This window comes from Onychostoma macrolepis, chromosome 18 (assembly GCF_012432095.1).
Source record: "Onychostoma macrolepis isolate SWU-2019 chromosome 18, ASM1243209v1, whole genome shotgun sequence".
NCBI lineage: Eukaryota > Metazoa > Chordata > Actinopteri > Cypriniformes > Cyprinidae > Onychostoma > Onychostoma macrolepis.
In genome coordinates this window covers 11,360,120-11,385,322 of record NC_081172.1, presented here as the reverse complement: position 1 = coordinate 11,385,322, position 25,203 = coordinate 11,360,120, and the positions used below count along the sequence as shown (strand labels likewise).

General features: G+C 37.5%; 1 protein-coding gene and 1 non-coding gene across 2 annotated transcripts in view; both read left to right on the top strand.

The window, feature by feature from the left end:
* The first annotated feature begins 508 nt into the window (after positions 1–508).
* Positions 509–25,203, top strand: part of sf3b3 (splicing factor 3b, subunit 3) — a 29,598-nt gene continuing 4,903 nt past the window's right edge. The window contains exons 1-22 of the mRNA XM_058750912.1: positions 509–664; positions 1,248–1,367; positions 1,527–1,682; positions 1,791–1,961; positions 3,855–4,027; positions 5,520–5,661; positions 6,395–6,507; positions 6,770–6,907; positions 7,369–7,472; positions 7,757–7,922; positions 8,282–8,377; positions 8,558–8,630; positions 17,371–17,522; positions 17,902–18,057; positions 18,154–18,309; positions 18,425–18,568; positions 21,329–21,451; positions 21,539–21,693; positions 22,409–22,583; positions 24,036–24,241; positions 24,425–24,581; positions 24,925–25,050. Of these exons, the coding sequence (XP_058606895.1) occupies positions 1,298–1,367; positions 1,527–1,682; positions 1,791–1,961; positions 3,855–4,027; positions 5,520–5,661; positions 6,395–6,507; positions 6,770–6,907; positions 7,369–7,472; positions 7,757–7,922; positions 8,282–8,377; positions 8,558–8,630; positions 17,371–17,522; positions 17,902–18,057; positions 18,154–18,309; positions 18,425–18,568; positions 21,329–21,451; positions 21,539–21,693; positions 22,409–22,583; positions 24,036–24,241; positions 24,425–24,581; positions 24,925–25,050 (2,952 nt within the window). The 5' untranslated portion in view covers positions 509–664; positions 1,248–1,297. The remainder of the gene's footprint in view (positions 665–1,247; positions 1,368–1,526; positions 1,683–1,790; positions 1,962–3,854; positions 4,028–5,519; positions 5,662–6,394; positions 6,508–6,769; positions 6,908–7,368; positions 7,473–7,756; positions 7,923–8,281; positions 8,378–8,557; positions 8,631–17,370; positions 17,523–17,901; positions 18,058–18,153; positions 18,310–18,424; positions 18,569–21,328; positions 21,452–21,538; positions 21,694–22,408; positions 22,584–24,035; positions 24,242–24,424; positions 24,582–24,924; positions 25,051–25,203) is intronic.
* On the top strand, positions 6,220–6,298 carry LOC131524991 (small nucleolar RNA SNORD111). Its single transcript, XR_009267145.1, has one exon. It is a non-coding gene; the product is annotated as a small nucleolar RNA SNORD111 (small nucleolar RNA).

Here is a 25,203-nt window from a genome sequence, read left to right as displayed (position 1 = left end):
AAATGAAAGAAAGCAAGAAGTGTGAGAGAGTTAAAACTTCGGGTGCCTTCTTTTCAAAATAACGTGATACCATTTTAAAGACGATACATTAAAAAATAAAAATTAAAAAAGAATTTTGCGCTCTATTATAAAACCGAATTCGTCTTTATTAACATTGAACCAAAAATCATAGGTTAGATCATTATGGGACCTCCTTCAGACAGTCTAAGTTAAAAGCTTTCAGAATCGTTCGGCCACTTTCTTTAATTTCCATTTTTGTTTAATTTAAAGTCCTTAGTCAATAAACGTTACCATTTTCGTAACATTAACACTTTGGCCAAAAAAGAAAAAAAGAGAAAAGATTAACATGGTAATTACGTTACATTTCAAAATCTGTTCTTTCACATGTTTCTCCAGAAACAGCTAGAATTTAATAAAATAATATTCCACAAAAATGAGAAAATATGAAAAACAGAAATGTCGTTTTTATAGTACGTTTCTACCAATTCTCTTTTTAAGGTCGATCTTTTCGCTCAGGCATGTATTTGGACAATACCAATGCGCGCCACAGAACTGGGAGGCCCTCTGTCGTTCCAGCGCCGTTTGAAATAACGAGCGACCAGGCCAATGAAATATAAAAGTTTCTCATCTGATTGAAATCTACAACATCCTGGTTGCTAATTCGGTAAATAGTTTTTATACATTTCGCGAATAACCCATATTTCTTTGTCATACTAAAATTTGTTTTCAGAAATTATAGTAATAACCTTAATTTTGACTATAAAGTTTGTTAGCCGACCGGCTAATGATGAATGGACAACCGACTAACGCTTGCAAATTCAAGCGCCGTTTGCAGTAGATTATGTGCTGATTTTGTGTTACATGATGTAAAGTTACAAGGACACTCATTTAGCGAATTGTTTTTTTTTCCACGCATGTTGTAACTCGACGAACGATCCGAAGTGAAACTGTAAAAACTTGCTCTCACTATGCAGAGTTCTGTTTGCCCTACATAAATATGATTTGCCATAGAGCTACTAATGAAAATATAAACTGTTTACCCTAAACGTTGTGTTTGAAATCCAACGTATTTATTTTAATAAGACCATATATGGAACGTATTTGTAACGTTACTTATGCAGTGCTTTATGGGTAACGTATGTGTGCTAATTACATGAGATGAACACTAGTTTTTGCTTTATAAGTCGTTTTGCTGTCCTCACCTTTAACTTTGATGCTTATACAGTCTCTGTATGACTTGCTTGTAGGTGCTGGTTAAGCTCTTTGTCCTGAGCCTGAAGGTCCAGTGACCGCAGCCATGTTTCTGTACAACCTGACCCTGCAGCGGGCAACTGGCATCTCCCATGCCATCCATGGCAACTTCTCAGGTATATCACAGAACAACAACACTTCCTGGGTGGTTTCTTAAATGCAGTGTATTTTACTTGTTTTTGTTAGGGTAATTGCAAGAATAGTGATTCATTTTACTTTGAAGCGTTGAGAATTTAAGCATGATGTTTCAATCTTTGGTGTTTCTTTTTTACTAGGAACTAAGCAGCAGGAGATTGTTGTTTCCCGTGGGAAAATTCTGGAACTGCTGCGTCCTGATGCCAACACGGGGAAGGTCCACACGCTGCTTACTATGGAGGTGTTTGGTGTTATCCGATCCCTCATGGCTTTCAGGTTGACAGGTGGAACTAAAGGTGAGTAGCTTGGTTCAAATTGTTGTTTTGCTTAGTTTATATATATATATATATATATATAGAGAGAGAGATTTATTCATTAATTATGGATCTCTTACCTTTTAATAGACTATGTTGTGGTCGGAAGTGACTCTGGCCGAATTGTGATCTTGGAGTACCATCCTTCCAAGAACATGTTTGAAAAGATACACCAGGAGACGTTCGGCAAGAGCGGCTGCAGACGTATCGTGCCGGGGCAGTTCCTCGCTGTGGACCCAAAGGGCAGAGCTGTTATGATAGGTAAAACTACAGACTCCGTGTAGTAAAGATTACAAGGTTGTAGCAGTTTAACACGCATTAGGATAGCTGTTAAAGGAGTTGTTCACTAAAATGAAATTTTGCTGAAAATGTATTCTCCCTCAGGCCATTCAATATGTAGTTGAGTTTGTTTCTTCATCAGAACAAATGTGGAGAAATTTTGCATTATATCATTTGTTCACCAACGGATCCTCTGCAATGAATGGGTGCCGTCAGAATGAGAGTTCAAACAACTGATAAAACCATCACAAGTGTCAAGAATTAATTAATTAACATTTCGTGAATTGAAAAACTGTTTGTAAAGACATTTTTAACTTAAAACCTTTGCTTCCATCTACAATATGAGGCCAGAAGTGACTGATTGATGTGAGGACAACAGAGGATGAACTTTTTATGATGGAGGGAGCATTATTAGGGCTGGGTATCGTTCAAAAATGTTCGATAACGGTTCCTAGATGATACTTTTTTTCGATACCAATTTTATGAAATCAGTTTTAACAAGATTACATTATCTAAAAAAACTTTGAGTCTGTATAAATGTCAACAGGCTGAAAAAAATAAAACCAAAGCTTCATCTCCTAAGCCACTGCACAAAGGAACAAAATATATCCAACACAATAAATCAGTGCAAATAATTTTAATAAAGTTAAAATAGTTTTCAGTTTACACGTTAAGCTATGTTTACACTAGTGCGTGTTTGTTTTAAAACGCATAGCTCAGACAGAATCATCATTTCTATTCATTTATTCTAGGTTGTTAAAGACTTCAAGAAATTGAAAATATTTATCCACTTTCATAAGTGGGTGTTTTATTTTATTTCACCATATGTGAAAGAAAAACTACTTGGTTTATTCAAATTTATTCTTAAAAATATCATGAAGAAATGTTTTCTTTTTCCTCAGAATTTCTGTGTTCTGTATCTGGTTTTTAAATGAAGGCATAAATCATTAATTTCATTTATCTTTAAATTATTGAAAATCAAACTTTATTTATTTTGGCAAACAAAGGGGGTTTACTTTTAAAATTAAAACATGGAAATGTTGTGATATCATTACTTAAAAACAAAAAAAAAGTTAATTTAATAGTAGCCTGGTAGTAGCAATATGTACATTCTGCTGAACAATAGTAATATTTCTGCTGCAGTGTCTTCCAAGTTAAACTGAACTTTTATTTTGACGGGTTGCCGTGAATATCTTTACAGTTTTGTGTGTATATGATATGACGCTAGTTTTACTCAAATCAAACGGTAAAATGCTCATGAAGCGACTCTCAGAGCAGTTCTGGAGATGTTGTTTATGCGTTTATGTCCTCATTTAGTGAGACGGGTGACGATTAAATCACCGCGAGCTTCAGTCTGTGTGTAGTAAACAAAACCGCGTCATAGAGAGCAGACTGCTCCGTACGCTTTCGAATCGCTCTCGTGGATGTCAAACACTGATCAATCTCCGTCCCGCTTCTAGTCGAACACACCTAGTGCTGCAGGCTTATTGAACTCAATACCCAGCCCTAATTATTCTGAACTGGTATTTTGGCCAGAAGTGACAGAAGGTTAAAAGTTAATGTCTTAATGATGGGTTTGTTGCCTAAAACACACCTTTTTGCTTCACAAGACAATAATTGATGGGCTGGAATATTGTAGATGTGCTTTGGTGCTTTTATCAGCTGTCTGGACTCTAGATTCTGATGGCACCCATTCACTGCAGAGGATTTAATGCGAAATTTCACCAATTTAGTTCAGATGAAGAAACAAGCTCATTTATTTTATGGAGGCCTGTTGAAAATTTTCAGCAATTTTTTATTTTATTTTAGGGTGAACAATTCCTTTAATTAAAAACTGTGTTTTTAATTTTTACTATCCACATTCCATTTTCTTAGGTGCCATAGAGAAGCAGAAGTTGGTTTACATCCTGAACAGAGATGCAGCTGCCCGCCTTACCATCTCCTCCCCTCTAGAGGCCCACAAGGCTAATACGCTTGTTTACCATGTGGTTGGTGTGGATGTGGGGTTTGAGAACCCCATGTTCGCCTGCCTGGAGATGGACTATGAGGTCAGTGTCTTTCTTGTGGTGCATTGGTTTTCAACCAAAGGGCTAGGGTCTGAAACCTCCCAAGGAGACTGCAAGATGATTTGAAAGTATCTAAAATATTAAATTTCATAAGAACAAACGCAAGTTGTAATCTAAATTAAAATTTTAATCACAAAACAAGAAATATCTTAGCCTATGAGGGAGGTCTATGAATATTGTGTTGGACAGGGATGGGCCTTTGAGTCAAAAAGGTTGAACCACTGAACTAGTGGGGGAATAAAATTCACATTAGTGGCCTGACCAATCGCTAAGTTGCCTAGGATGTAAACACAAGCAGCTAGCTGAGTAAGGAGAACAGATTCTTTACAGATTGGGTTGTTTTTGCATGTAGCCAATGCCATGATACTACTTCATCCTGTTTTACAAATATAATCAGTTAGGTGATATGTCTCTAACTAGTGCTGGGCGGTATACCGGTTCATACCGAATACCGGTGTTTATTTTTCTTATATGAATTTTTTAAAAACTGCAATACCGGTGCCATTTAAATAACGTTCGGAACGTGACACTGTTTGAGAGGGGTCTCTCTTCACTATTGCATTGTGGCGAGGACACAGCTGTATGTGTTACTAAGCATGAAAGTTCTGAAGCTGTAGAACTAGTAGAACGTGATGAGATGGAAGAACTCATCCACAATATCCACTGCCCCCTGCCATCAGCTCCCGCGTCTCTCACACACGAACGCGACTTTAGCACTATACTTTCAGACCCTTTTAGCGGCTTTTTTCCATAGAATATACAAACTGACAAACCTAGCGACTTATTTGGATAAACCTTAGCTATGGTTCAGTTGGAAGATGACGCCAGTGCTGCCCCGCGAGCGCAAGATCTGACTCCCGGCGGAGTGTCGCCTCTCTCTGCGTCTGTTCTGTGCAGTGAGTGGCAGAGAAGCACCGCATTCAGCTGGCCGTACCACAGCAGACTCGTCAGTAAATGAGTACAAAACAGCATTTCCAAGCACTTGCCGCTAACTGACTGACTGTTTGGGATTATAAATATCAGCGTAGTTCATCTGTTAATATTATGCACTTTTTTTGTTTGTTTGTTTTGTTCAGTTTGCTACTCAGACGCAGGCAGTGCGCTGCATGAGACAAAAAAGTAATCTAGCCAAAACCACCAGATAGCCGCTCTTTAGATGCAACGTTAGATGCATGTTGATTTTATCAGACGATGTCGCGATTATAAATGAGTGACTCCTGGTTAACATGTATTAATGGGTCGTGTTTAGTCAGTATTTAGTGTGGAATTTTCTACAATATTCGCTCATGACAGTAAAATAGGGCATTCCAAGTCAATCTACTGCAGTTTTTCCTCTCTCAATCAGTAAACACCTGGTCATGCATGAAAAAATAAATAACGTCATATACCGTGAAACCGGTATAATTTTGAAAATAAAGTGATATCAATTTTTGGTCATACCATCTCTAACCCATATTGTTACATGATTTTGCAGGAGGCAGATAACGATCCCACCGGAGAGGCTGCTGCAAACACACAGCAGACTCTGACCTTCTATGAGTTGGACTTGGGCCTCAACCATGTGGTGCGCAAGTACAGTGAGGCACTGGAGGAACACGGCAACTTCCTCATCACAGGTTCTGATCTTTTTAGAATGTCAAGATGTCAAAATGCTAAAGGATTCACAAGATAGATGATGTTCCAATACCTTTAGCACAACACAGTTTTAATGTAGCTCTTGTTTCACCATAATTGCAGTTGAGATAATTGGTGTAAAAAAAGTGATTCTAAATTTACTTAGGGGTCAGTAAGAATTTTTTTTTTTTTTTAAAGAAATCATTTTTTAGCAAACGTTATTAAATTGAACAATAGTGACAGTAAAGACATTTATAATGTTACAAAAGATTTCTATTTCAAATAAATGCTTTTTATTTATCATTAGAATCCTGAAAAAAGATCACTTTTTTTTTTTTTCTTTTTTTTTTTTAGCAGAAAATCTTCATACTAGAATGATTTCTGAAGGATCATGAAAATACTGAAATGGGAAACATTTAAAGTTGTTGTAATGTTTCACAATATTAGTGGTTTTACTTTATAATTTAATGAAGTAAATTCAACCTTGGTGAGCATAAGAGACTTCTTTCAAAAACATCCTACAGACCCCAAACAATTGAACGGTAATGTTCTTTGTTGTGTTGTCAGAAATGATGAATATCTTCATGTCTCTTCTCTGACTGTTTGGTGAAGAGAATGTTTTGATATCTGATCTTCCTGGACTCAGCAAAGAAATTTTTGCTTTTAGAGGAGAAAAATGTAGCTTAGTGTCTTATGAGTTTGTGTTAATCTGACCTTTTCCCCTGTGCGTCGTAGTTCCTGGTGGTTCGGATGGTCCCAGCGGTGTGCTCATTTGCTCTGAGAATTATATCACCTACAAAAACTTTGGGGACCAACCAGACATCCGTTGCCCAATCCCACGCAGAAGGGTGAGTTGTGCGGTCTTCCCCTTTGCATTTCTCTGTTTGAGCACAATCAACTAAACATCACCTTGAGAAGTCTAAACGGCTATTAGTATTGAAATGATGAGCTTTCATGTCTCTTCTCTGACTATTTAACTGGAGACACACAAAGATCTCTGATCCTAATATTAGTTTTGACCTCGTATGGTTGTTTAGTTCTCAGTCATTGTGTTTACAGAATAAATTAAACACAGATGTGAGTTGTGACCACAGCGCTTTTCTCTTTCAGAATGACCTGGATGATCCTGAGCGAGGCATGATCTTTGTCTGCTCTGCCACCCACAAGACCAAATCCATGTTTTTCTTTCTAGCCCAGACAGAACAGGGAGACATCTTTAAGGTTACTTTGGAAACTGATGAGGAGATGGTGAGTGTCCAGAACTAAAGACGTACAAAGGTGTTGAAGCAAAGTGTAATTACATTAATTACTTTAGCTGTATTAAATTCAACACGGAAAGTCTGAATTTGGAACCTAAAATGTCCAGGTAAAACCCCCTTGAAGTCGTATTTGCAACTTGGAAAATGTCAACCCAGGCTTTAAAGAAATGTGGGTGTATGACATTACTGGAACACCCGAATATTAAAATTTTTATGCAAATAAAATGCATTGAAAAGTTCTCCTACTTTATAATGGTTATGCAAATGTTTGCAATGTCTGACTTTGAATGGAATGCAGCATTGCATAGTGGTTTTATTAATGAAGCCCACAAGGAAATGGATTAAAGTGAAAGCTCTAAGAAACAGGAGAGAAATCTGGTGTCAAAGTACACACATGAGAGGTTGAAATGCTGGAAAGTGACATGGATTAAATATCTATTCATATTTTAGGTTACTGAGATCAGGATGAAGTATTTTGATACCATCCCAGTGGCTACAGCCATGTGTGTTTTGAAGACTGGCTTCTTATTTGTTGCTACAGAGTTTGGAAACCAGTAAGTCCCTTTTCTGTCTTGCACATTCTTTCATTCACCTAAAAATAACTAAATACCTCAGATTTGGTGGCATTTCCCCAAGTTTCAGTATAATAACTAGATTACAACAGCTGATAATAAGAGGGAGGAATGTGGGAGCAGTAGTTTCAGTTACCTGAAGCCTACTTAGTGTCAGTGTAACCATACTTCTTTTGGGTTCTCTTTAACCTGAAGCTTTTCATTAATCTGCACTGTAGTACACATTGTCTTAAATGGCTTTTTAAACTTTTTCTCTTTTTTTTTAGCTACCTGTATCAGATTGCCCACTTGGGTGATGACGACGATGAACCAGAGTTTTCCTCTGCCATGCCTTTGGAGGAGGGAGACACATTCTTTTTCCAACCTCGCCCCCTTAAGAACCTTGTGCTGGTCGACGAGCAAGAAAATCTTTCTCCCATCATGTCCTGCCAGGTGTGTGAATGTGTATTTTGCAGTGAAGATTATTAAATTTGAAAAAACATTGTGTGCTCTCACTCAAGCTGGGAATTACTGATGGGAAGCAGGGTTACAAATTGGCATGAGAACAGATGTTTTGGAATGAATCACTGCTTGGATGACTGCAACATTGAACTCTTTGTTTTGTAGTTACCAAATTGCAGTGTGTTTAGTCAGACATCAGTATGGGTAATTGAGCATATAAACGCTTCAGACTTTTTTTTCCTTTTTTTTTCTCTTTGTACTATCAGTTCACTTATGTAATGAAGAAAGCTACTCCAAAATTCCTCTCTGAGTAGTGTTGAATTTGCCCTTTTTTTGTAACTGTATTGCAGATTGCTGATTTGGCTAATGAAGACACCCCGCAGCTATATGTGGCGTGTGGCAGAGGACCCAGATCTACACTGAGAGTTTTGAGACACGGACTGGAGGTTTGTGTTACTAGGAGTTGTATTTCCGTAGCAGCTTGCACAACATGCTTGCAAAATGGAAATTTGACACCCACTGCATTAAGTTGTCCTTCGCACTGTATGCGGTTTTACAGTTAAGAATGTAGGTTTTTCCACAGACTATTTATATTTTGATGTGTTAAAGAATGCTTGGTATTTCAGGTTTCAGAAATGGCTGTCTCTGAACTGCCCGGTAACCCCAATGCTGTGTGGACTGTCAGGAGACATGTAGAAGGTAAAAGAACCATTAATGTAAACTGTTGCATGCATATGAATTATGCAGACATGTTCAAAGTGATTTTTCTGCAAGCATTTCTTTGGAGGAAAAAAACGTATTTAGACATGTCACTGTCGCAAAGTCACTTTCCTGACAGGAAGGAAATGTTGTAAGAATGCATTTAAACTTTTCACGATTTCGACTAACTGCATCAAGATATGTAATCATGCCATGCTTTCGCTTCTCAGAGTCTTGCAGGACCACACAAGCTGATTTCTTTGTGCCTTTTGTAAAAGATTGATGAGCTCACATGCATAGACAAGTACATCCTAGATTCTCCCCTTGAAGCAAAAATTCAGTTTTGCAGCATGCTCTCACTTGTAAGAGATTTTTACCAAGTCATATTCTACTCGATCAACATTTGCTTTGGCATGCACAGTGTAAGTTGGGCACTCAGTCACTGTCACTGTCTGCCAGATATTTCTCTGAAATCATGTGATTCACTATTAGAATTTTTGGTCTGTGCGTGCAGCCTGAGCTCTGCAAGGTTTATATTGTGGTTTGTGTACTGGAGTGGTTGAGGGAATCAGTTTCATTTTGACTGTACAGCTTTGTGAGCGGTAAGCAAATAGCAAATTATGGTTTCATTCTCAATAGGACCTTGTTCATTTACTCCAGATTTTTTTATATACTATCATAGAAAAAGGTTTTGAAGGGATAGTTGGCAAAATATATCGTCTGCAATTTAATATTGTAATTGTTGTTTTAACAATGTGCAATTTGACATCGAGTATTTTGCAAAAACCAAACAAAACACCTACGGAGTGCATACATTACGTTAGGGCTGGGCAATATGGCTGAAAACTGGATCACGATATCAGTGTTTCATATCGGTCGATATCGATAATTATTGATATTTTTTATGACCCATTTAAAATAAGGACCAGGAGAAAGATATATTACATTTAAACATTTTTATTTTAAACTTAACCTTCCTCTGATCATAATCCCCTCAGTTATTAAGACAGAAATGTAAACAACCATGGAAAACTCAAATAATTAAAATGTAAACATAAGTCTAAAGTCACAATGAACACTTAACAATTATCTCTTAACATTTAAGGTGCAAAATGAAAGAAAATGTAAGAAATGTTTAATAAAGTGTAATAAAATAGTGCAAAGTGTTAAATATAAACAGAGAAACCTGAGAATTTTGTCCCAAGTTTAGTGCTAGGAAGTTCACTAGCTGTTCACCTTCTGGTGAATAAAGTGTTTTTAAAATATGTGCAGTGTTTTGTAAACATATATAAAACTGAGGTAGACTGAGATACATCTGTAATATAAAAACAAACCTGATACAGTACAGTAACATTGTTTGAAATATAAAACCTGCAGAAATATGAAAAGTAACTCTTCAAGTTATTCTTACTCTAATCATACTTGAAGTTGAACTATTCAAGTATATTTTCAGTCCAGGTTTTGTGCTAGGAACACCAGCTGGTTGACCTTCTCTGGGTCTAAAGCTGCCCTGGTGCATGTAACAATATTACCCCAGTACTAAAAATTCTTTCTGAGGGGTGCTGGTGGCTGGGATGCACAAGTACTTTTTCGCTAGCTGAGACAATCTGGGAAGTTGTGTTCATGTAGCCTCCACCAGTCCAGAGGGTTAGACTCACTGTCTGCATCAGGGCACATCAGGTACCTTTCCAGCTCACTCTCCACTTTTTGTTTTTCAGTGAGAGGCAAAGCATCATCTTCTTGGCACTGTTTTTTGAAAAAGCTCCCCAATGACTTGCGTTGCTTCTTCACGCCCAGTGGCATAGGCGGTCCACTGACAGCTCCTCCTTCTGCACCTTGGTCTGCTGCTCCCTCAGAAGGCCCTGCCTGTGATTGGCCCTGGTCTTCATCCATGATCTCAGACACAGCTCTCATTTGAATGGCCCCTACCTTCTCTGGTCTGATGTATTGGCCTTTAAACCTAGGGTCCACGAAAGTAGCCATGTCAAGGAGATCATCTGTGTCAGGGTCAGCATATTTCTCATCGAGATGGGTCATTATTTTTGTCTTCAGCTCTTTTGTGAGCTGAGTGTCCCCCTCATTAACTTTCAGCAAACTGGAGCGGAAAAGGTGGAGCACAGGCTTCACGCATGAGACCGTCACATATGACTCCCCAGAAAGGGAGTCTGTGAACTCAGAAGAGGAGTTAAGGCCGCATGCATTGACTCAAGGACGTCAATATCCTGCCACGTTGGGATCAGGTGCCTGTTGTTTTTGTCAGAAGACAGAACTTAAGTGATGGCCTTTTGTTGCTCTAGGACCCTTGCCACCATCTTTTGTCTTGAGCCCCACCTGGTTGGTGACTCTGTGACCAGCTGGTGTGTGGGAAGATGGAGACGTTCCTGTGCTTTAGAGAGTGCACTCTTTTTCTTCCACGAGTAAGAAAAGGTAGATGCCACTTTCGTGCACACACCTACAGCCCTCTCCACTCTTTTATCTTTTCCTGCAGCACCTGCAGAAAAATAATGCCAGCGTTAACAACTGATAATAGATCACACACACACACACACACACACACACACACACACACACACACAGAGTCATGTCAGTGTGTAAAGCTGCTTCCATAGATCATAATATATATAATATATAATCTCAATTACTGGCTAATAAAATCACCATAGGAACCAACATTGATGGCCAGCATTAAAATGACAAAGCTACTCACCAATAGCAGAGTGCAAACGATGGCCAAAACACTGCAGCCGTGTCCAGTTGTTCAGTGAAGTCGCCTTTACTACATTTGCCCCGCTGTCTGTGGTGATGCACACCATTTTGTCTTCAATCAGACTCCAGGACAACAGTGCCTCCTTCAAGCCTTCTGCTATCACTTCTCCTGTGTGATCTTCGGGGAAGTATGCAGTCTCAAGGCATCTGGTTTTCAAACCCCATTCATTGTCGATGAAGTGAATGGTCAAGCTAATGTATGGCTCAGAAGTACGGCTTGACCACAGGTCAGAGGTTGTTGCAAAGTACTTGGCTGACAATATTTCTTGCTGCACAGATTCTTTGCACATTACATACAGCTTAGGAATGGCAGTCTTAGAAAAGTACTTTCGGCCAGGAAGAACATAGCGTGGGTCAAGCACGTGTATAAGATTTTTATAACCTGGCTTCTCGACAGTCCTAAGCGGAAGCATGTCTTTGGCTATATGATATGCCACTGCCTCCGTTATATCTTTGTACCGTTTAGATTCTTTGTCATAAGGCACTGATGCAGAGTACCTCTCCATGGTGGTCTGCTGCTTGTGCGGTGCTGCAGCTACAGATGTTGTTGGTTGAATACGGCTGTGCTCCAAAGGGTGAGCGGGGCTAAGGTGGTACATCAAGTTCGTGGTATTACCAGTCTTGGCAGGGACGACGGTCTTGCATAATTTGCAGACGACATTGGTCTGACTACGGTCAGACTTATAATATCCAAAAAACTGCCATACTGGCGAGCTGACTTTTCCTCTTTTATTTACAATTTCCTCGCTCGCTGCGGCACTCATTTTCTGCTTATGAAAAGGAATCCAGCAGACCAGCACGAGACGACGATATGGCGCAACCAAACTGATACTGTTACATGATTGGCTGTTAGCGTGTCACTCCCTACGTTGCTAGGTTACCAGAGAGCAGTGCCTTTGTTAATGCAACCTCTGTTTTCTTCCGACGAAGAATAAAAAATATCGAACACATTTTTTATTGATATCGATCACGTGTCTATCGCGATACATATCGTTATCGTTTTATCGCCCAGCCCTACATTACGTGATGAAGTCTAGTGGGTTAAACGGTGCACGTGTGCATTTAGAGAGTGTTCTTTCAATGCCTATTAAAATGCATTAAGAAAGATGACAAAATTCAAGATATGGGGGCAGAAAATGTACATATTTCATTTCAAATAGTTACTTAAAATCACACAAAGAGTGTAGTGTTTTTTTTGTTTGTTTTTGTTTTCTTCAAAAATAAGCATGATTACAAATGTGGTACTGATTTTATACAACAGTTTCAATAAACAAGTTAATATTAAGAGACTTGCGTTTTAGACACCATATTGCCTGTTTTTGCTCTTTCGCCAGCAAAAATCATTCCAAACACAGCCACAACACTGTTTTGCATCTGAGCAACATGTCAGTGTTTCCTTCCTGAATGAATCAACCGTTTAAATGATTCGGTTCCGTCGCAATGACTCGCTTATTAACAGTAACTTGCTGCCACCTACTGGCGATTTTAATTTCACATTTAAAGAGTATTTTCATTTTTAAAATACTGTAAATTCAAATATCAATATTCAATGTTTTATGTTTAAAATATCAAAATATTATGCATTTGTAACTGCAGGTTAAAGCACTCCATGTCCCTCTGAGCTGCATTTAAACAGTGTGTAAATACATCTAGATGCCACTTCAGATGCAACTTCTGCAAAGATTAATTTTATTGATACTGGTTTCATTTGTTTGGTAACAGCCTAAATGTCTTATTATACTAACTGACTGATTAAATGTAACAATTTGACTCAAAAGATGCACACTTTTAGAAAAAATGGCTTTAATAAAGGTAAAAATGCCCATAAAAGGTAAAAATCAATTTAAACGAAAAGATTAATTTCTGTTCACTGTGAACTGACCACACAGAATTAAGAATGTCAAAAACTGCAGCTGTCCACGATAGTCGGATATCAGCACAATAACACTCGGCAAAATAAAAAAAATCTTATATATATAAATAAGGGTTCCCGCGGGTCCTTAAAAAGTCTTAAATTGTACAAGAAAGTCTTAATTATGATTTAAAGAGGTCTTAAATTTGGGTACAAACCAGAATTGGATACGCCTTAATGTGACAATTAAACTTCAAAAGGCTATAAATAAATATGAGCACTGCATGTTTCAAAGTCCAGTGCTGGGCTGCTTTGTGTTCTGCCGTTACCGGGGAAACAGTTGGAATGGCCTCCTGCTGGCAGAGAATGAATGGGCATGTTCAATAAGGCTGTTGTTGTGAGTAGCCAGAGGCTGTATTTTCAGAACTGGATTTCTAGGGCCCTGTAGTTTTTTTTGTTTTTGTTTTTGTTTTTTTGTTTTTATTTTTGTTTTTTTGTATGTATGTATTATGTCAGGTCTTCCAGCCAGTCCTATCAAACCTTTATAATTAATCCAGAACGCGGCAGCAAGATTAATTTTTAATGAGCCAAAAAGAATGTAAGAGAGAATGAAGAATGTCATGCCTCTCTCTATTCTTTAAAAAAAAAAAAAAAAAAAACTTGTCCCTTTTAGACTTGCACACTAGCTTTTCTAATCTTTTTTTGTATTGTTTTCTTTTTTTATTTATTATACAATTAACAAAAGCAAAAAAGGCCTGTAACACTAGCTTGCTTTATTCTTTTCCTATTCTGTTTTCTTTATTATATAATTAAAAAAAAATGTCTTGCTACGTGTACTGCGTTAGGCTAAATGAGACTTGTTATAGCACTTGCATTTCATTGCTCTTTTGTTGATTTTGATTGCTTGCATTGTCCTCATAAGTCGCTTTGGATAAAAGCGTCTGCTAAATGACTAAATATTAGTGGCTCATACTATTTTATAGCACTTGCTATTCAATTCTATATATTATTATTTTTAAGGAATTATGTAGTTATTTAATTTTATACACTTAATTATTGTCCTAACCAACTCCTAGCCCTAAACATACCCGTTGGTAACCCTCTTGAAATATTTAACCTAATTTATTTCAATATATTCAGTATATTCTGGTTTAAAATTCAGTTTTCTTTGAAAGAAGACTTCTCTGTGCGAGACTTCAGTTAATTAGCTGCAGCAGTCTGATGTGCTGTTTGTTTGCATCTGTTTGTTTGATGTTTGAATCAGGTCTCCTCTGTTGGAATAGATGGTGCTGTCCCAGAAAATAGGGTCCTATGCAGTCCTAGAACTGCAGCCTCCAGTATTAACATTGGGTTGTTTTTGTTCAGACCAATGCAAAACTTGACCAATGTTTTTACCCTGCAAACACGCAGAGCTGTAAATGTGAACTGGTGGATCGATAAGGAGATAATCCATTATAAAAATCTAAACCGTAAAATGTGTTTGTATGTTATTTAATTAATATAATAATTTATTGATAATTGTTTAAATTTGTCTTAAATTTGAGCTTAAAAATCCTGCAGCAACCCTGTGTGTATATAATTTCAGCAGGCAACTCTTTTTACAGCTAAGGTTACATGAGAGTGAACTGGGCCAAAATACAAAAAGTAAGTTAAACATTCAATGTGATGGATATATTATTTGAAGATGTATGTGTCATGTAATGGGCAAATAGTTATTTTCAAGTATATGCATCCTGTAAATTATATAAGTTAAGTTTACGGTGACATTACAGTACCTTTACAATACTTTACATAGTACATTTAACACAAACCATAATCCATAACAACAAAAGGCAATACTTTATTGAACTTTTTCTGATAAGTGTGGGCTGCAAACGCGAGCATTTTTGGTGATCGTTTCTGTCAAGTCCACTTGTTTTATCACGTTTAACCACAGCTGTCGTCGGTTTTTGGGCAGCAGGTATGCGATAAAATTTCAAATTGGAGCCTGTCGATTCTGGCACCCAACATCAAAACAAGATATTTTAAGCTCCTTATGTAGCCGAATCTGCACTGGTTTGAATGGGCCGCCTCCAGTTTTCCCTTTGTTTTGCCTCTAGCTAGCGCTGTGACGTAATCGTGACGTCGGCACAAAAAGGGTTTATACACACAGAGCTGTGAAGGTATTCACGGTAACCCGTCAAAGTAAAAGTTCGGTTTAACTGGGAAGACACTGCGACAGAAATACATTACTATTGTTCAGCAGAATGTACATACTGTTACTACTAGGCTACTATTGAAATTATTAAAACTTAATTTTTTTAAGTAATGATTGCACAACATTTCCATGTTTTAATTTTAATAGTAAACCCCCTTTGTTTGCCTAAATAAATATTAATTTAATTTCTTTTTAAATGATTGAAAATCAAATTTTGTTTTAATGCCTTCATTTGAAAACCAGAACACAGAATTTCTGAGGAAAAATAAAATGTTTCATAAGGCTATTTTAAGAATAAATTTGAATAAACTAAGTTTTTATGCATTCAAATAATTAGACATACTACACCAGAATTTAATAACAATTAAACATATGGTGAAAGAAAATAAAACACCCACTTATGAAAGTGGATAATGATTTTCAATTTCTTGAAGTCTTTAACAACCTAGAATAAATTAATAGAAATGATGATCCTGTCTGGGCTATGCGTTTTAAAACGAACACGCACTAGTATGTAGCCTAACAGATGTGTAAACTTTGAACTTTATTAAAATTATTTGCGCTGATTTATTGTGTTGGATATATTTTGTTCCTTTGTGCAGTGGCTCAGGACATGATGTTTTGAGTGTGTAAATGTCAACAATAAAAAAATAAATAAAACCAAAGTTTTATTGAGAATGTAATCTTATTAAAACTGATTTCATAAAATTGGTATCGAAAAAAGTATTGTTCAGGAACCGGTATCGAACTCAAGGTATCGGTATCAATATCGAAAATTTTTAAACTATACCCAGCCCTAGCAATCAGCTTTCTTTTTTTTTTTTAAAGTGGCGTTTATCATTTTTTGCAAATAATAGTGTTAAAGACAAATAAATGGACAGTAATAAAATCAATTAGCAACCGCATAAATACAACTGAACCAAATTTCAGGTAGGCCTACAGAAACCGTAATTAAAAGTTTAAAAACACTGCATAGTTTTCTTTTCATAAATAAAAATATAGCTTATTATTTAAAGTTAAATATATTTATTCAAGATCAGTGAATGATTTTCTTTTGTTCTTTGATTAACATTGACAGGCAGCGCATTTATTACACTGTTTAAAAAAAAAAAAAGTTTATACAACAAAAATTTGAGAATCTCCCACAAAAATAAGTTGAGCAAACTCAAAAATCTATTGAAGCTGGTAAAACAAATTTTAAGTTCGCTCAACTTTTTTTTCTCTTTTTTTTTTTACACTGTAGGCTGCTGTCTCTAACTCGGAATGCACGAGTCTGTCATGCATTCTCATCTGTTTGTTCACTTAAGACAAAAAATGGCTGTATTTATGATACACTGATGTATTTTTCTGCATACTGGTCGATAAATCTGAAAGAAGTTAGTTCTAGCCCGGAACAACCTTTTCTGCAGTGGAAATGCACGGAATGCTTCGAGAACGGATACAGGCTGGGAATCAGCACCGAGACTGCTGTTCTGTGTTTGTGCTTCAGATGTGTGCGCTGCACTCAAACAATGGAACCGGTTTTTGATACCCAACCCTAGTTGCTTGTAATTGGTGTCTTAGTTAATCACTGACTGTTTACTTGTCTTTTTTTTTTTTTTTTTTTAACTGAAATTATGAATAATCATCCATCTTATGAATTATAACATTTTCTCTCAAAAATTGATATAAAGACCTTATTTAAAGCAAAAACAGGTATTGTGAGATGTGTGTGTGTGTGTGTGTGTGTATATATATATATATTTTTATTTTTTTTGTTGCCATGAAATAAAATTACTCATTGAGAGAAAAGATTTGTCATGTCGCCCACCCCTAATATATGTATGTCTATTTGTGTTCAAGTACTGGTTTCCTTTTATGGTTGCAAATCAGCCCACATTTAGCATAAATTTCCAACCAGAGAATTGTGGTTTTCGTTTTCACAGATGAGTTTGATGCCTACATCATTGTGTCCTTCGTTAACGCTACCCTGGTGCTTTCTATCGGTGAGACTGTGGAAGAAGTGACAGACTCTGGTTTCTTGGGCACAACACCCACCCTGTCATGCTCATTGCTTGGGGAAGATGCACTTGTGCAAGTGAGCGACATCTCTCTGACCTACATGCACACACAATACCCCATTGAGCCTTTTCTGCTTCCTTGTTAAAGTGAAAGTTCACCCAAAAATGAAAACAGTCTTTTACAGGTTATTCCAAACCTGAGAGACTTTCTTTTGCTGAACACACACACACAAAAAAAGTTATTTTGAAGAATGTGGGTTACCTTTTGTGTTCAGCAGAAGAAAATCAGTCATACAGATTTTAAACAACATGAGGAAGAGTAAATGACAGAATTTTCATTTTTGGGTTAACCATCCCTTTAAATAAATTAGTTTATTTCCAACAATTAGATTAAACAATTGTTTAATGTTCCATCTCATTCAAATGGGTTTTGTTTCATTTGCTGAATCTGTACAGGTCTACCCAGATGGGATCCGTCATATCCGTGCAGATAAGAGAGTGAACGAATGGAAGACTCCAGGGAAGAAGACAATCGTCCGATGTGCTGTCAATCAGAGGCAGGTGGTCATCGCTTTGACTGGAGGAGAACTGGTCTACTTTGAGATGGACCCGGTATGTTGGCGGGCATACTTTTATCTTGCATTGTCATCTGAATGTTCATCTATTGTTTGAATGTCTTTCCATTAAGATTTCTCTCTTTCTTTACAGTCTGGGCAGCTGAATGAATACACTGAGAGGAAGGAGATGTCGGCAGATGTGGTGTGCATGAGTTTGGCAAATGTGCCTCCTGGTGAACAGCGTTCCCGTTTCTTGGCTGTTGGGTTGGTGGACAATACAGTCCGCATCATCTCCCTGGATCCATCTGTAAGCTACAATTTGCTCTTCTTCAATTGGTCAGCTGATTTGGACAGTGAAACAAGGATTCTAGTCACTGTGCCCACTGAACTTGTGTGAAGTGTGTAATCTCTTTGTTGCACAGGACTGTCTACAGCCGTTAAGTATGCAGGCTCTTCCCGCCCAGCCAGAGTCTCTTTGTATTGTGGAGATGGGTGGAGTGGAAAAACAGGATGAGCTGGGAGAAAAGGGCACCATTGGCTTTCTATACCTCAACATCGGCCTGCAGGTTAGAAACTCTTGTGCTTTCTCTGGTGTGATAACAGAAATTTCAGGTCTCTTCCCAGCCACTGGCGAAATGGGAAATTGAGAGCTTTTCCATGTACCTTTGCTCCAGGAGGGCCTTGCTTAGAGTGTAATTTTAGTTGCTAAATATTTATTAAAGTGTGTATGAAATGAAAATTCACCCAGATTCAACAATTAATTTCATTCTTGACATCGTAAATTTCAAAAACTCAATCTTCCGCTGAAGAAAACAGACTTGTCTGACATATGCGAGTTTTCTCATTTCTTCTAAAATCCCATTTTTTTTCCGTTATAATTTTGCTGGACTCCTTTTTAATGGTTATATTAACTTTTATTAATCAAAAAGCATGTCAAGCTAATTGAAATTATGAAACTTAAACAATTTAACATCAATTTATTACAATTTAAAAAAAAATTATATGTTTAGGGCCCTATGAAATGTTTTATTTTTTCCATCGAGTGTTTTGTTGTTACCAAATCCTGTGTTTTGCATGTCTAATTATTTGAAAGCATAAAAACAAATTTCATTTATTCTTACAATAGCCTTATGATTTTTTTTCCCCCTCAGAAATTTTGTGTTGTATATTGCAATTTTTAAGGCATAAAACATTCATTTTAATTTATCTTTTAATTAATGAAAATTAAACATTTTATTTTTTGGAAAATGAAGGGGATTTAATATTACAATTAAAAACATTAAAGAAATATTGTATGATTATCCCTTAAAAATAAGGTTTTAATCATTTTTAGTAGTAGCTAGGGGTGTGCGATATGACGATTTTTGATCGTGGACGATAAAAATGTCTCCACGATCTGCTTTTGAAGAAATATCGTAGTATCGTGCAACAGCGCACATTCTATGAGCTGCAGTTCTTATTCCTCCGTCTCAATATACTGTACATTATTCGGATCTGCTTTAAAGCCTTGCCGGTTAAATGTTTTATTCACGCGTTGGTCTGACGTGCGCTTTTTCTGAGCCCGTACACCTGAAGCGCGAGTGCTAAAGCCTGTCAAAAAGCGCCTGATTACTGAACTAAGTTATCTTGTGCACTAATACTGTCAAAACACACAAGGTTTATGTATAGACTCTGTTGTTTATGTCTAAAATGAGTAAGTAAACAGCTGAGAGAAAACGGATGCGTGCCTCTGTATATTAGATGCGTGCATGTCTTAAAGGGGCAGTACTGAACATGCTGCCGACTGTCATTAAAGGGATAGTTCACCTTAAAATTTAATTTCTGTCATTATTTACTAACTCGCATGTTGTCCCAAACCTGTATTAATTTCTTTCTTGTGCTGAACACAAAAGAAGATATTTTGAAGAATGTGGGTAACCAAACAGTATCTGGTCCACATTGACTTTTCATAGAAGGGGGGAAAAAAAATACTATGGAATAAGTCACTGGGGACCAGCAACTGTTTGGTTTTCCACGTTCCTCAAAATAGCATTTATGTTTAGCAGAAGAAACTCATTCAGGTTTAAAGAAACTTTTGAGTGAGTAAATGATGGTATAAATATAAAACACTTTTTATTTTGGGGTTAATTATTTCTTCAATGTTAATAAAACACCAAAACACAAAGAGAAAAATCACTCACTACTCTTGACTGAAAAACGTTAACAGTTGATTTAATAGGAATCAATCTATAGTGTTTTATTTTTATATTTGTTGATTCAATTTATTGAATGCTCCTGCTAAATACACCTATTGTACCTGAAAATAAAACACCGTTTTATTTGTATAGTATGTGTGTTTGTAATGTGTGTCTTTTGTTCTCATTTTTTAATAACAAAGATAAAATGACACAGATTTTTATCTTCACCCACTTTGGCCTAAATATCCGCCATTCTTTAAATATTTTTCTATATTCTTGAAAGGTTTTGTCTTTATAATAGGGAAATTAGTTTGGCTGTAATGCTCAGACAACTTGCAAAATAGTAAAACTAACATGACAAAGAATCATGATAAAATCGGGAATCGTGATTTTTCTTAAAAATATCGTGATATATTTTTGCCATATCACCCACCCCTAGTAGTAGCCTATTACAAAAATTCTACTGAACAATAGTAATGTTGGCTATTTCTGCCGCAACGACTTCAAGGTAAACCAATACAGAGAGCGTGGCCATGTAATGTAGAGACAGAAATAACATGCCGTCGTGTAAATAAGATAAAATAACATAAGACTACTTAGTTTGTTTAATAAAAGAACAAGGTATTGACCTCTTCTATAGGAAAGGTAACTTTAAATGATTCTGTTGTGATCTGGCACTATAGAGAAAATAAAATTAACTTGACCTTCAAGTTGACCTAATATAATGGCAGGGGAAACACTGAAGTGATCTGTTGCTACTTCTGTTTCATTGCAACTTTAATGGGTGAGGAGACTGATAATGGAGCCTTCAGTAATGCATAGGGTAATAGCCAGATAGGCAAAAACGTGTGTAGTGGAGGCACACTTGTGAACACCCTTCTGCAACCTAAAAAGGTAAATGTGGCACCCTTTATGGTTAGCAAGCAAAAGCTGCAAAATCAGTTACGAGGTCAAACTTTTAAAAATGAAACGGATGGATTGTTTACTGTAAGAAAAATACTCCAAATGTGCCATTTGGGACAAGAGCTTTGAAAGGAAACTGTAGGAGCTGCAATGTGACTTCAGTGTGACTGTCCTGTTACTTGATGAAATGACTTTACTGGACAATCCATTGCTTCTTTCTTACCATAATCACCTCTTTGTTTGTAGAACGGAGTGTTACTGCGTACTGTTTTGGATCCAGTGACCGGGGACCTGTCTGATACGCGAACTCGGTATCTTGGTTCTCGTCCTGTCAAGCTTTTCAGAGTCCGGATGCAGGCCCAAGACGCTGTGAGTCACCTTTACATTTTATGTCTGTTGCAATATCGCACAGCTTGCTGATTTGCTGACCTCATTACATGACCTTTTACTGTGCAGGTTCTGGCCATGTCTAGTCGTTCTTGGCTGAGTTACTCATACCAGTCTCGTTTCCACCTGACCCCACTGTCATATGAAACCTTAGAGTATGCTTCAGGGTTCGCTTCTGAACAGTGTCCTGAGGGTATTGTTGCCATTTCCACCAACACACTGAGGTAAACGCGCACACACTGTGTATACAGTTCATAATGTGAGCTTTGTAGAACTTCGCAGGTTTGTGAGCATTAATATCAAGCATATTGTGGTTGGCTTCCTAGATTTCCTGTAGTTATTTAATGTGATTTATTTATGATTTTCCTACTTGACCAGTGATCTGATACTCTTAGTTTTAGAAGTAAATTAAATGTTCATGAATGAAGCAAATCTTAGTCCTAAAGTTTCCATCCTTCCATGTTTTTCCATTTTGGGATAAAATATGACCTGGATGTGGCTTGACAATTTTGGTGAGATTAACCTTAAAAATATTTGCTTTAGTTTGAGGGTGGTTATCAATTCACTAAAGTGTGGACCTCTTTTCCCTAAATGTTTGCTGCTGCATGACATCACACTTTGGACAGGATTATTTGTTTTGATTAGTCAATTAGTGCTATAAAAAAGGTTGGTATCACAGTAAAATCAGTAAAATGTTTCCTGTTTGTGTTGGAGGTCTGTACTAGTTGCCCTTTTGTAGCTATCAAATTTTTTTTTTTTTTTATTTATTTATTTTTTTAAATAAATAAAAATTTTGCTGCCATCCAGGTCAGCTGCCATTTTATCAGCATAAGCATGATTCTGTCAAATTATAGCCAGGAAACAGGAGGTTTTTGACTTCCAGGTCAACTAATCCAATCTTTACTGCATGCCTTTCTTAACGTCTCATCCCTCCCTCAGGATTTTGGCTCTTGAGAAACTGGGCGCCATCTTCAACCAGGTGGCATTCCCAATGCAGTATACACCTCGCAAGTTTGTCATCCACCCAGAGACAAATAACCTGATACTGATCGAAACGGACCACAATGCCTACACTGAAGCCACCAAAGCCCAGCGCAAGCAGCAGATGGCTGAGGTCAGTGAACCTGGCCTTTCCTTATCTCGGTTTATTCTCTCTCACTCTCTCACTCTCTCACTCTCACCTCACTCTCACTCTCACTCTCTCTCTCTCTCTCTCTCTCTCTCTCTCTCTCTCTCTCACTCTCTCTCTCTCTCTCTCTCTCTCTCTCTCTCTCTCTCTCTCTCTCTCTCTCTCACTCTCTCACTCTCTCTCTCTCTCTCTCTCTCTCTCTCTCTCTCTCTCTCTCTCTCTCTCTCTCTCTCTCTCGTTTGACTCATACACTCGTTTCCCAATCTAATCACTGACTGAGGCAGAACTTCATTGCTTGCTTGTCGGAAGTTGTCTGTCATGTCTGTTTTGTGGCTGCCTCATCACAGTACATGTTTGCAAGGGTAATTCCATGTTGACGAGCCGTAAAAGTGACAAGCACTGTAAAATAAGCCGTGGTTACTGTGGTGGTCCCTCAAAAATAAATCATATTGATGCAGTTCTTTCAACAGTTTAGTGTATCTAGTAAGAATAAACAGTCCGCAACTGCAGTGTAAAAAGGCTGCTTCTGAAAGTATTGCATAGCATAAAGTTCTCTTGTTTATCTGCAAATTGTTCCGAAAACATTCTTATATACACTATGTGGCCAAAGGTTTGCGGGCAGTCACTTATAATTAGGGGGTTTGGTTTGGCCCTTTAATTCCAATGACGACGAATTGTAATGCACCTACATACAATGAAATTCTGGAGAAATTTGCGCTTCCAACTTTGTGGCAACAGTTCGTGGAGGGCGCAGATCTATTCCAGCATGACAATGCTCCTGTGCACCAAGTGATTTAGTGGTTCTGGTGTGGAGGAACTTGACTGACCTCCACAAGCCCAGACCTGAACCCCACAACTCCTTCGGGATGAATTCAAACTCGTTGACCTACACCAGAGCCTGAGCTCACTGATGCTCATGTCTGAATGGTAGCAAATGTCAACCAAATACTACTTAAAAGGGAGGCTTTCTGGATTCATCATTTGAAAACGTTGACTCCACTTGGCTTAAATGTTGATTTTGATGTAAGTTGATTTTGTAAATTTTATTTTGGATAGTAATCTTTATTTATATTCATATTTTGTCTGTACAGATTATTTTTCATGTTGGAGTCTAATTGTTAATTATTGAATGATTTGGATCTTATTATTTTCAGCTGTGTATAATTATCTTTATTTATACTGGTCTCCATGTTTATGACGTTATACCTTGAAAAAGGCTACTAGTCGAAACGTTGGTTAATAAATATGCTTAAGTGAGTGTGCAGTTGTTCTCTAATTTAGCAAATGTCAACAGCCATTTTCTAGCTTATAGTGGTATACCTGTTAGCACCCAATTAATAATGACAATTGTTTGAAAATGAGATGCAGATTGGTGTCAATTATTTTTTTTGTCATAGTGTCTCATAAAAATTACAATTCTTTTTTTCTGCTTTACAGGAAATGGTGGAGGCAGCGGGGGAGGATGAAAGGGAGCTGGCTGCAGAAATGGCAGCAGCTTTCTTGAACGAGAACCTGCCAGAAGCCATCTTTGGGGCACCTAAAGCAGGCTCTGGGCAGTGGGCCTCACTAGTGCGCATGATCAACCCCATCCAAGGAAACACACTGGACCTGGTGCAGCTGGAGCAGAACGAGGCTGCTTTCAGGTGAAGAATGTTGAACATATGGGATAAACAGGACAACGCAGTCTTGAACTGCTTTCTGGTTCTACCCAGACCAGTTGTTCTGAATTTAGAATATGGACACAAAGCGACCGATGTTAAATTAGTCTCTTCCATATCCCACCTCTTTCTCTGACCTTAATTCCTTTTTATTTGTATGTTTTGCAGTGTGGCTGTATGTCGATTTTCCAATGGAGGTGATGATTGGTATGTGTTGGTGGGTGTTGCCAGAGACATGATACTAAATCCTCGCTCCGTTGGTGGGGGTTATATTTATACCTATCGGCTAGTTGGAAGTGGGGACAAGCTGGAGTTTTTACACAAGGTGAGCGAAACAGGAAATGACTTGGCATGAAACTGCTGATTGGTCCCATGTGTTAGGTGGGGGCTCAGCAATGTGGAATTCCCCACAAATCATTAAATGTGCCCTAGAAATCCATTTAAGCGTAGCAAATCACAAAATTCAACTTTTTGATGTAGGTGTTCTGGCCATGGCCCAAAATTGTCATGATGTGAATGTTTTTAGTTCAGTTTATATGATGTTTAATGATGCTTTGACCCAGCTACATATCAAAGCCATATGTTAAACTGTTCTTTTCTGGTCAGCTGCTTCTTTAACAAGATAAATTTGAACTTGAATTGATTTAGACATTGGTTCTGATTAACAGACGCCCGTGGAGGACGTGCCCCTGGCTATTGCACCCTTTCAAGGACGTGTGTTGGTTGGAGTGGGCAAACTCTTGCGCATCTATGACTTGGGAAAGAAGAAACTTCTTCGCAAGTGTGAAAACAAGGTGAGAAGCCACAGAATCACAGTTTTTTGTTTTTTTCCTAGAGGAAGTGAACAAGCATTTTTCTTTTCTTTGAAACGCTGAATAATATGAAAGTAACGCCAGTGACACACTACTCTGCTACTTGATGTTGATGCATAACCACATGAAAAACAT